This window comes from Piliocolobus tephrosceles, chromosome 16 (genome assembly GCF_002776525.5).
Source record: "Piliocolobus tephrosceles isolate RC106 chromosome 16, ASM277652v3, whole genome shotgun sequence".
Lineage (NCBI taxonomy): Eukaryota > Metazoa > Chordata > Mammalia > Primates > Cercopithecidae > Piliocolobus > Piliocolobus tephrosceles.
The window spans coordinates 76,229,358-76,240,150 of record NC_045449.1 but is presented as its reverse complement, the minus strand read 5'-3'; the positions used below and the strand labels follow the sequence as shown (position 1 = coordinate 76,240,150).

The following is a 10,793-nucleotide window of genomic DNA, read 5'->3' as shown; positions in this document are numbered from 1 at the left end:
GAAGGTGCGGGTGGGAGTCTGTGGTGGTGTGTGAGCGGGTGTGAGCCCGCAGTGATGTGAGTGTGACTGGGTGTGAGCCTGCGGTGGTGTGTGAGCGGGTGTGAGCCTGCGGTGGTGTGTGACTGGGTGTGAGCCTGCGGTGGTGTGAGTGTGACTGGGTGTGAGCCTGCGGTGGTGTGTGAGTGGGTGTGAGCCTGTGGTGGTGTGTGACTGGGTGTGAGCCTGCGGTGGTGTGAGTGTGACTGGGTGTGAGTCTGCAGGGGTGTGTGGGACCATGTGTGTTCTGGCAGGCAGGGGGCCGGTGCTGCTGCTTACAGAGCTACTTGTCACTGACATCATTGCTATGGAGGCCCCCAGGGTGGAAGGCAGGTGCGCTGCGGGGTCGCCAGCGGGGGGGGTGATGCGTAGCCAAGGCGTATGGTGACTGGATGATGTGTTGATGAGGATGGGGCCGGGGCTGGGGGCTGCACAGGGGCGCCCACTGCTGCCCTGTCCACACTCAGACGGGGAAGCAGGCACCGAAGAGAACGCTCGCCTTGTGATCTGGGGTCCACTGTGCTGTGTGTGCCCACCTCTGCATCTTCGTGGTTCTTTAACAAGAGGCATTGAAAACCGGAGTAGGGCTCAGGGCTGGGGGACTCCCTCCCGGAACCAGGCGCTTCTCTGGGAGGAACTGCGGTTCCACCTGCCAGCCTTCCAGTGAGTGCTTGTTTTAGCGCCCAGGTCTTCAGGTCTCCCTTCCCGGCCTCTGCCTGCTCCTTGTTTTATGATAGCTTTTCCTGGTTTCCTGAGAGCCTCGCTGCTCTGGTTTCTCAAAATCCATTACTTAGATTTTTTGTTTTTTTGTTTTTTTTTGAGATGGAGTCTCGCTCTGTCGCCCAGGCTGGAGTGCTATGGCACCATCTCGGCTCGCTGCAAGCTCTGCCTCCCGGGTTCATGCCATTCTCCTGCCTCAGCCTCCCCAGTAGCTGGGACTACAGGCGCCCGCCACCACGCCCGGCTAATTTTTTGTATTTTTTAGTAGAGATGGAGTTTCACCATGTTAGCCAGGATGGTCTCGATCTCCTGACCTCGTGATCTGCCCGTCTTGGCCTCCCAGAGTGCTGGGATTACAGGCGTGAGCCACCGCGCCCAGCTGTCCCCCCCGTTACTTAGGTTTTATTTCTTTTCTTTCCTGGCCCTGAGTCATTCACCCCTTGTTTTGTTTTCTCTTTTATCCAGGTGTTTCCCTCAGCCCATGCTCACATGCACACACGTGCCTATGCCACCCTTTTCTTCATGTTACCCAGCCCTGCCCTGAAGCTCTGCCTTTCAGGGGAACTCTGTCCGCATCGGCCCCCTGGTGACATCTGTGGAGGACACACGTGGTTGTAGACGCTTGTGTGGTCACCTCCAGCAACTGTGTCTCACATCATGGGGACCACCCCCCTCTCCAAACACAGGTGGGAGGAGGGGACTCACTTCCTGCCCCTTGGGGACAGCAGGTGGCTGGCTGAGTTGGTGGAGGGTGGCACTGGGGTGGTCTTCTCTGGGGCGTGGGGCTGCAGGGCCCCTCCTGGGACCCGAGTCTTCAGCTGTGTTCTAACAGGGAATCCAGGGGGTCATGGATGGGACCATGTTGCTCCAGAAATTCCTTCCTCTGGAGCTTCTTGGCTCTGAAGACGTGGGGGACCTTCTACAGAAGTGGGGGGTCTCCTGGAAAAGTGGGGGGCCAGGAGCAGTGAGCAGCTGCCATGATACAGCCGCTACCGGTCACCACCCTGGGCCCCATGCCGCAGGCAGGTGCTCAGCGCCGAAGCCGTGTTGGTGCGGGCAGACCGGAAGGCGGTAGGCAAGAAGTTAAGCGTGGAGTCTCCCCACGTCCTGTGCCCCGCTGTCTGGGCTCCTGCCAAGAGTCTGCGTGTCAGGTGAGGACAGTGCCAGCTGGAACCGCCAGGGACCAGCTCTGGCTGTCAGATGTTTAATTTTAATTTTGCTTCTCTACAAAGATAGCAGCTTTAGGAATCAGGCTTGGGTTGAGAAAGAGAAAGCACCTCCAACCCCCAAAACTCTCCTTCTGCATCAGAGATGCTGTGAGGATGCGAGGCTGGGGTGCCTCCTCGGAGCCTCTGGAAGGGGCGTCATCAGCCCTGTCCCAGCTCTGCGGAGTTACCTGCTCCCCGGGTGATTTTAGCAGCAAATCGCTGTTTCTTTTTTTCTTTTCTTTTAGACAGGGTCTCACTCTGTCGCCCAGGCTGGAGTGCAATGGCGCAATCTCAGCTCACTGCAACCTCTGCTGCCCAGGTTCAAGCGATTCTCCTGCTTCAGCCTCCTGAGTAGCTGGGATTACAGGCACCTGCCACTGCACCCAGCTAGTTTTGTTGTATTTTTAGTAGAGAAGGGGTTTCACCATCTTGGACGGGCTGGTCTTGTACTCCTGACCTCGTGATACACCTGCCTCAGCCTCCCAAAGTGCTGGAATTACAGGCGTGAGCCACCGCGCCCAGCCTTCTTTTATTTTTCTTTTGAATTTTAAAGATCAGATTTATTTGGAGAAAGCAAAAAACCCACAACCCAAAGATGGGATTTTACATCTAAGACATCTCCCAGATTACAATCTACAGATTACAAATCCCAGATTACAATCTACAGATTATGAACCATTTTCATAGAAGATATTTTTGTACACATTTTACATGTATTCAGGAGTGGGACGTACATCCGTCTCTATTTCAATTTTAACAGAGGGACAAGGTCGGGGAGTGGGATCTTTTTGTTTTTAAGGTAAAACACTCACGACAGAACTCGCACATTCAGGGGCACAGTTCTGTGGCACGGGCTCGTTCAGTGTCGCCCAGCCACCGGCGTCTAGTTCCAGAGCACTTTCGTCACTCCAGGGGAGAGCTGCAGGCATTGCCCCTCTTCCGGGAGGCCCTGGGGACAGGGCTGCATGCTCATTCCCGACACCTGTGACAGTCCTGCCAGCAGAGCTGTGCTCACTCCACTGACAGGCGGGCGCTGGAGGGACCGAGTGGGCATGACCCCTGCCCCAGTGTTCAGATGGAGCCCCAAGGGGCTGGTAGTCTGGGCATGGGGTGGGGAGGGGAGGCGAGGCTGGGGGAGGCTGTGCAGGGTCCGGGGCCTGGGCTGGGGGCTGGAGGGGGGCAGTCGCCAGAGAGAGGATGGTTGGCCAAGCTGACAGCAGTGGCAGGAAGTCTGTCCAGGAGGCAGCGAGGGGTGAGTGGGCAGAGACTGCCAAGGGTACTGTGAGGCGGGACCCGGATTCCGTTCCTGATCAGACCCGAGCCAGACGTGGATGAGAGGCCGGCGGCCTGTAGGTGCGGTCAGTGACCCTGGCCTCTTGCGTTCTGCACCTGAAGCCTCAGGCCTCTGCTGGGCAGTGCCTTCCGCCTGCTCGCCCGCTCAGCCCACGCTGCCAGAGCCTCCCCTCCTGGCCACCTTCCCTGCCCCATATCAAGTGCCAGACCAGCCGCCTGCACAGACCTCAAAGGCAGGTGCACCCCCCACCCCAGCCAGACCCACAGGCTCCTCCTTGAGCTGCTGGTGTCATCCTGGGGGTCCTGCCCAAGGATGCTCCCACCCGATCCTCCCACCCCTCAGACGTGGCATCCCCCACGCTGAGGCAGGACACGGAAGCCAGCTGAGGGTTGATTCTTCCAGTGGCAAAGCCATAAGGGATGGAGCCGCACAGGCAGGGAGGGGAACCGCGGGGACGCTGCCGGAGGGGAGGGGGGTCCCGGGGGCGGCAGCCGCGCCATGGTCTCCACACGGGCCGGGCACTGGTGCCTGCTGCCCTCGGTGATGAAACCATGGTCTCCAGAAGCCAGGACTGGACTGGAGCCTCCTGGACACCCTCAGGGAGGCGGGTGCGTGCTTCTGGGCATCACCGGGAGGGCACTGAGGGGAAGCGAGCAGGATCTTTCCGGAAGGGGACTGAGGAGGAGGGGCAGGACCTGTGATTTCGGAGTGGGGGGCTCTGTGGAGGGGCTCGTCCCCGCCTGGACTCCAGCCGCCCCTCCGCGTGCTCACGCCGGGTCCCTGGGACCCTCCAGCGCAGGTCCGGCCGGGGCCGCCGGGGCCAGCACGAGGCTCTCAGTGGGCTGTGGGCTGCAGGAAGACAGGGAGCGGCCGGAACCGCGCTGGAGGCGGGCGCGGGGCTGCAGGGAGGGAACGCGCCCCCGGGCTCCGCCGCTGCCCGGGCTCCGCACGCGGCCGCGTAGGTGGTCGCGGTAGTTCCTGGTGAGCAGCGTGTAGAGGAAGGGGTTGGCGCAGCTGTTGCCGTAGGTGAGGCAGGTGGTCAGGTAGTTGACGATGCGCGCCGTCCGCGGCGCCAGCGGGGCCTCGCGGTACTGGGCGAGCAGCTGCCACAGCCAGAAGGGCAGGAAGCAGGCCCAGAAGAGCAGCACGATGCCCAGCACCAGGCGCAGCGCGCGCGCCCCCGGCCGCCGGGCCCGCTTGAAGGAGGCGCGCTGCGAGCGGCGGTAGGCGCGGGCCAGACGCGCGTAGAGGAGCCCGATGAGCAGCCCGGGCCCCGCGATGCTGGTGGCGAAGAGCAGCGTCAGGTAGGCGCGGTGGGCGCGCGGGCTCCAGGCGGGCAGGCACAGGCTCTTGGGGCCCCGGCGCACCAACCGCATGGCCAGCATCACGGGCAGCGTCAGCAGCAGTGCCAGCAGCCAGGTGCCCAGCGCCAGCAGCTTGCGGTAGCCCTTGGGGCGCTGCACGGTGTCCAGCGGCCTCAGCACCGCAGCGTAGCGCTCGCTGCTCATGACGGTCAGCGTGAAGATGCTGGCGTGCATGGTCAGGAAGTCCAGGCTGAAGAGCACGCGGCAGCCCACATCCCCGAAGTGCCACTCCTTGGTGATGTAGGTGGCCACGATGAAGGGGATGCTGAGCAGGTACAGCAGGTCAGCCAGCGCCAGGTTGACCACGTAGATGTACATGGAGGCCACCGCGCGCAGGGAGCGGCAGGTGACCACCAGCGTGTAGGCGTTGCCCACCACGCCCACCACGCCCATGGCTGACAGCAGAGTCCCAATGGCACCCGTGGCCACCAGGTCCTCCAGGGAGCTGGGCTCCGTCGGGCTGGCCCAGGAGCTGTTGAGGGTTGCGTTGGGGCTGCCAGGCGGCTCCGGCACAGAGCTGCCGGTGGCGGCCAGCCCAGGGAAGCTGCTCCGGGACTCAGGGGTCAGTGCCATCTCTGACCCCTCAGGATCGGCTCAGGGCTGGGTGGCCACGCCCTGAGATGGGGCGGGGGCACCTGTGGGCAACCAGCTCAGCCTGTGGGGAAAGAAGCCTGTTAAAGATGCAAGTCAGGCAACCCCATCTGCTCCCACGAGGCCATTGTGACAGCCGTTCCCACAGAGTCACGTGGGCCCCCCACTGCCCTCTGACTCCTGAGGACTCTCTGGAAGTCACCAGTTCTGCAGGAGGACTCCAGTGCCACCAGACGAGCCGCCCCAACCTCCCTCCCCCACCCCCACATGCCCCAGCAGGACCCCTGCCCCCGCCTCACTGCAGGTCCTGTGGCCTCTGGGATGGACTGGGCTTTTCTGAAAGCTGGAACACAGGAGGGCAGCCCCTGGGGCAGAGGTCGGCCGTGGACAGAGCTGGGAGTCCTGGGCTCTGCCTGCCCGCCCAGTGCACCCCCAGGCCTCACTTTCTTATCTGTGCACGGGTGGGGCCCACTTACCCCTGAGTCCTTTCTCATTTTTTATTTCACTTGTACATTTTAAAAAAGTTTTCTTCCGATTGCAAAACTAGTAGCTACTGACTTTAAAAGTCCAAATAGAAAAACATGTAAGGTAAGGAGAGGGAGGGCTCTGCAATCTCCATTTCTCATTCAGGGAAATGAATTCGAGATGGATTGCAGGCCTAAGTGTGAAAGGTTAAATCAATCAGTCAAGGTTCTGGAAGAAAACGGGAATACTGGTATGACCTTGGATGGGAAAAGATTTCTTAAAAATGAACAAAAAATACTTGCAATAAAAGATTGAGCAAATGGGTTTCATTAAAATTAAGAACTTTACCAAGAAAGTGAAATCATAAGTCACAGGCTAGGAGATCATCAGAAAACATATATCAGGCAGGTCGCGGCGGCTCACGCCTGTAATTCCAGCACTTTGGGAGGCCAAAGCAAGTGGATCACCTGAGGTCAGGAGTTCAAAGCCAGCCTGGTCAACATCTCGAAACCCCGTCTCTACTGAAAATACAATAATTAGTCGGGCGTGGTGGCACATGCCTGTAATCCCAGCTACTCGGGAGGCTGAGGCAGAATTGTTTGAACTCGAGAGGTGAAGGTTGCAGTGAGCCAAGATTGAGATTGCGCCACCGCACTCCAGCCTGGGCAACAAAGCGAGACTTTGTCTCAGAAAAAAAAAAAAAAAAAAAAGACAAAAAGCTGGTAAGAAAAATATAGGGAAGAACTGCAAATTAGTAAGGAAAAGACAACCCATTTGAATAAAAGAGACCAAAACCGTGACTGAGGACTCCCCGAAAAGGACACCCACGCGGCCAACAAGCAGGGAAACGCCAGTCATGGCCACAGAAGCCCCTGCCTGCTGACAAGGATGAAGGTGTGAAAAGGCAGACATCCTTGTCAACAGGCATGGGGGCTGCGGGGAGCTGGCCCCACCGTTTGCTGTTGCTGGGAACCTGGACTGCGCTGCCGCTTTCGAAAACCATCTGCAAGACTTGCAGAGTTGACCGCCTCTACCTTCTCACTTGGCAGTTCCACTCTTAGGTTTATACCTTAGATAAAGGACTGCCAATAGCCAGAAAATGACAAGTGTGCGAAAGTTCACGCAGCTTGACTCCTAAGAAGCTGGAAACAGCTGGAATGTCCCCAGTGGAGGGGGCAGGCAAACTGTGACATGAAGCCAGTGAAGGAGTCACCGCTGAGGTCAGCAGCCTGGAGGAAGCTCACAGAACTGTGGTGGGCAGAAGAAACACAAGAGGGGCCTGATTCCAGGAGCCACGCTGAATTTAGGCCGAACACTCATGGCCGCACAGGGAGCAGTCTTGGCTGGGATGGGGCGGCATCAACAGGTGGGAGCGCTGGGGCCTTCCAGGGCCTGGAAATGTGCCCTGCCCCCGCTTTCCCACTAGGCTGGGTAGCTCCCCTCCCAGCTGCATCTGTCCAGAGGACCCTCAACCCGTTGCTGCCCCCACCCGGGGCGTTTCCAGAGCCCTCACCCAGGGGATGGCGCAGAAGCCGAGGGGGCACCGGGCTCCCCAGTTATGCGCGAGCCCGAGTCACGGGCAGGGGGACAGTGGAGGCCAGACCGTGCTCCAGGGTCGCCAGGAGGGAAGGGGAGGGGCCCAAAGTTCCCTGGCTCGGGAGAAGCCGCCTCGCTGGACCCCGCTCCCAGCACCCAGGGTGGGTCCCACCGCGAAGCCCCGGGCCAGCCCCGCGGAGGGCCCCGGAGGGCACAGGCCCCGCAGTCCCCGCGCGCTCCCGGGCACCCACGGAGGACCCACCTGCCTCCGGTCACGGAACCGCCAGACCTGCCCGCCGAGCCTGGGGTCGCGCGTCGGGGCGGCCGCTCCCGCAGCGGGGCCGCGGGGAGCTTTCGGAGGCGCGCTCCCCTGTCCCGGAGCAGAGGGGCGCGAGGGGCTCCGCGGTGGCCTCGGCTCCCGGAGCGCACGGCGGGGGCGCCCGCCAGTCCCGCCACCAAAGCCGCTCCCCGAGCCCCGCGCCGGGTCCCTGCGCCGCCGCCACCTGCCCGCCGCCAGCTGGGAATGCGCCGCGGCCCCGCGCCAGCGCCCGGTATTAAAATAACCCCAGCGGGCAGCAGGCGCGCGGAGAGGACGGCGCTGGGGCCTGGGGGGCGGCGCTGCCCGCGCGGGGCGGGGAAGACGCGGGGGGCGCGGGGCGCAGCCGGGTCGGCGAAGGGTCCCAGGAGGGTCTCACGTCCGCGGAGCGAAACTGCCTGCAGCCCCGCTGCCCCGAGGCCGACCCCGCAGCCCCTCTTGGGTTCTCCGCCTCCAGCCTTCGCCCCTGCGCCCCTCACGCCGGTGTTTTCAGGGCACGGAGCCTGGAATTCTCTGTGTCCACCAAGCCCTGCACCCGCCTGCGCGCAGGTGGGGGGCGGGAACACCCCTAAACCCCGAAAGGGTCATAGAAAGGAGGTAGGGGAGGGATGGAGCCACCCACGCAGGGGGGGACGGGATCTTTGGGGCCCCGACGACCCCCGCCCCTATTGCGGGTCTCCCACAGATGCTCTTAAAAGCCCAGGCAGGCTGGGCGCGGTGGCTCAAGCCTGTAATCCCAGCACTTTGGGAGGCCGAGACGGGCGGATCATGAGGTCAGGAGATCGAGACCATCCTGGCGAACACGGTGAAACCCCGTCTCTATAAAAATACAAAAACTAGCCGGGCGAGGTGACAGGCACCTGTAGTCCCAGCTACTCCGGAGGCTGAGGCAGGAGAATGGCGTGAACCCGGGAGGCGGAGCTTGTAGTGAGCTGAGATCCGGCCACTGCACTCCAGCCTGGGCGACAGAGCGAGACTCCGTCTCAAAAAAAAAAAAAAAAAAAAAAAGCCCATGCAGCCTCTCCAGGCCCCGGCAGGGACTCGTGGCGGCCACACCCACGGAAGTGACACGGACCCCACGGCCTCACCCTTGAGCCCCTGAGCTGGGTGCTGGCCCCCACTCGGTTTCACTCACTGCTGGGAGGTAGGATGTGGGCCGCCACTCATGCCGGACCACTGAAAGAAAGACGCAGAACATTGATAAAATTAGACTAGAGGAGACGCTGGAGAGCTGTGAACACAGGGGTCTAAGGGACCCTCAGCCAGGAGCTGGCCTCGCCCACTCCACTCCGCCCGGGGCTCATCTGCTGCCTGAGGCCGGGGACCGGGCCTGCAGCTGAAGGGGTTCTGCCGGGGGAGAGGAGGTGGCCAAGCGTGAATGGCAGAGACGCTCCTGCAATGAGCTGGATCCGGGGGAGCCCCAGATGCCCACCAGTCCCCTGCGTGGGAGGTTTGCCACGTGCTGGGGAGGCGAGGCTGGGCTGGAGAGGGCGGGAAAAGTCCCTGTGGTCTCCGAGCGTCCGCTGGGCAGAGCCAGGGTCAAGCAGTAAGACAGTTGATTCTCTGTGAGCTGAAAACAGCCGAACCGAAACCAACGACAGCTGCAGCTTCTGACCCCACAGAGGAGCGGCTCATCCTGCCTGTGCACCGAGGAAAGGAGATGGAAGGCTGCCTCCGACGTGCTGGTCCTGTGAGAGCTGATTACTAAGCTGGGGTCTAGGGGCTGGGGCTGGGGAAAAGCACTCAGGACCCAGAATGCCTGCTCCGAGAATTAAATTTCCCACAAGCCAGCTGCCGAAATGATCTGCTGTCACCTCAACCAGTTCACCGAGTAGCTGCTGAAATGACCCGCCCTGACTCCAACGCTGGTTTTTTGTTTTATGTTCTTTTTTTTTTTCTTTCTTAGATGGAGTCTCATTCTTTCACCCAGGCTGGAGTCGCAGTGGTGGGATCTCGGCTCACTGCAACCTCCACCTCCCAGGTTCAAGCGATTCTCCTGCCTCAGCCTCCCGAGCAGCTGGGATTACAGGCACCTGCCACCACACCCAGCTAATTTTTGTATTTTTAGTAGAGATGGAGTTTCATCATGTTGGCCAGGCTGGTCTCAAACTCCTGAGCTCAGGTGATCTGCCCGCCTCAGCCTCCCAAAGTGCTGGGATCACAGGCGTGAGCCACCGCGCCTGGCCTCCAATGCTGGTTTTACCACCGAGGCCACTCGCCGGAGTTTGCCGGTTCCCCAGAACTACCAGGGCCAATGGGCTTTCTTTCAAAGCAATAGAAAACATTTCTCTTTCCAATAGAATTCCAATTTTCTTTTGTTCTTGAACATACCGAATTGAAATTCTTCCTAAAATTAAACATTAAACTTAAAGATTTGTCTGTATATTTTATTTTGACTTTGACAGTTGCTATGTATAAAATGCTTCAGCAAGGAAATAATAATCTGATTATTATTTATATCACATCTCATGTCATCCATAACTGATAGGGAAAAATAGCCAATACAAGCAGGTCCATATGTGATACAAGTATTGGAATTAGCAGACCAGGAGTTTCTATTTTACAAAAACTATTATAAATATAGTAAAGCAAGCAGAAGAACCTGGGCAACATGGATGAAAAGATGGAAAATTTCACCAGAAAATGGGAGTCTATTTATTTATTTGAGACAGGGTCTCGTTTAAAGTCTAGCCTAGGCTTGCCCGGGCTGGAGTGCGGTGGCATGATCATGGCTCACCACAGCTTTCTTTGACTTCCTATCCTCAAGCAATTCACCTACCTCAGCCTCCCAAGTAGCTGGGACTACAGAGGTGCACTGCTACACTACACTCAGCTAATTTTTGTATTTTTTGTAGAGACGAGTTTCACCATGTTGCCCAGCCACTATGTCCAACCCCATTTGACTGTTTTATTAGAAATTCCCAGGCTGGGCACTGTGGCTCATCCTGTAATCTCAGCACTTTTTTTTTTTTTTTTTTTTTGGGATGGAGTCTCGCTCTGTCACCCAGGCTGGAGTGCAGTGGCATGATCTTGGCTCACTGCAACCTCCGCCTCCCGGGTTCAAGCAATTCTCTGCCTCAGCCTCCCGCGTAGCTGGGATTACAGGTGCACACCACCACACCTGACTAATTTTTTAATTTTTAGTAGAGATAGGCTTTCACTATCTTAGCCAGGCTGGTCTTGAACTCCTGACCTCGTGATCTGCCCACCTCGGCCTCCCAAAGTGCTGGGATTACAGGCATGAGCCACCAGGCCTGGCCAAT

At 59.3% G+C, this 10,793-nt stretch overlaps 1 protein-coding gene across 1 annotated transcript; it reads right to left on the bottom strand.

Annotated features, from left to right (window-relative positions):
* Positions 1 to 3,955: 3,955 nt before the first annotated feature.
* Positions 3,956 to 5,237, bottom strand: UTS2R (urotensin 2 receptor). The gene has a single exon (XM_023194083.2). It carries the CDS (start codon positions 5,193 to 5,195, stop codon positions 4,026 to 4,028), a length of 1,170 nt encoding a protein of 389 aa, XP_023049851.1. The 5' UTR covers positions 5,196 to 5,237; the 3' UTR covers positions 3,956 to 4,025.
* Positions 5,238 to 10,793: the final 5,556 nt, after the last annotated feature.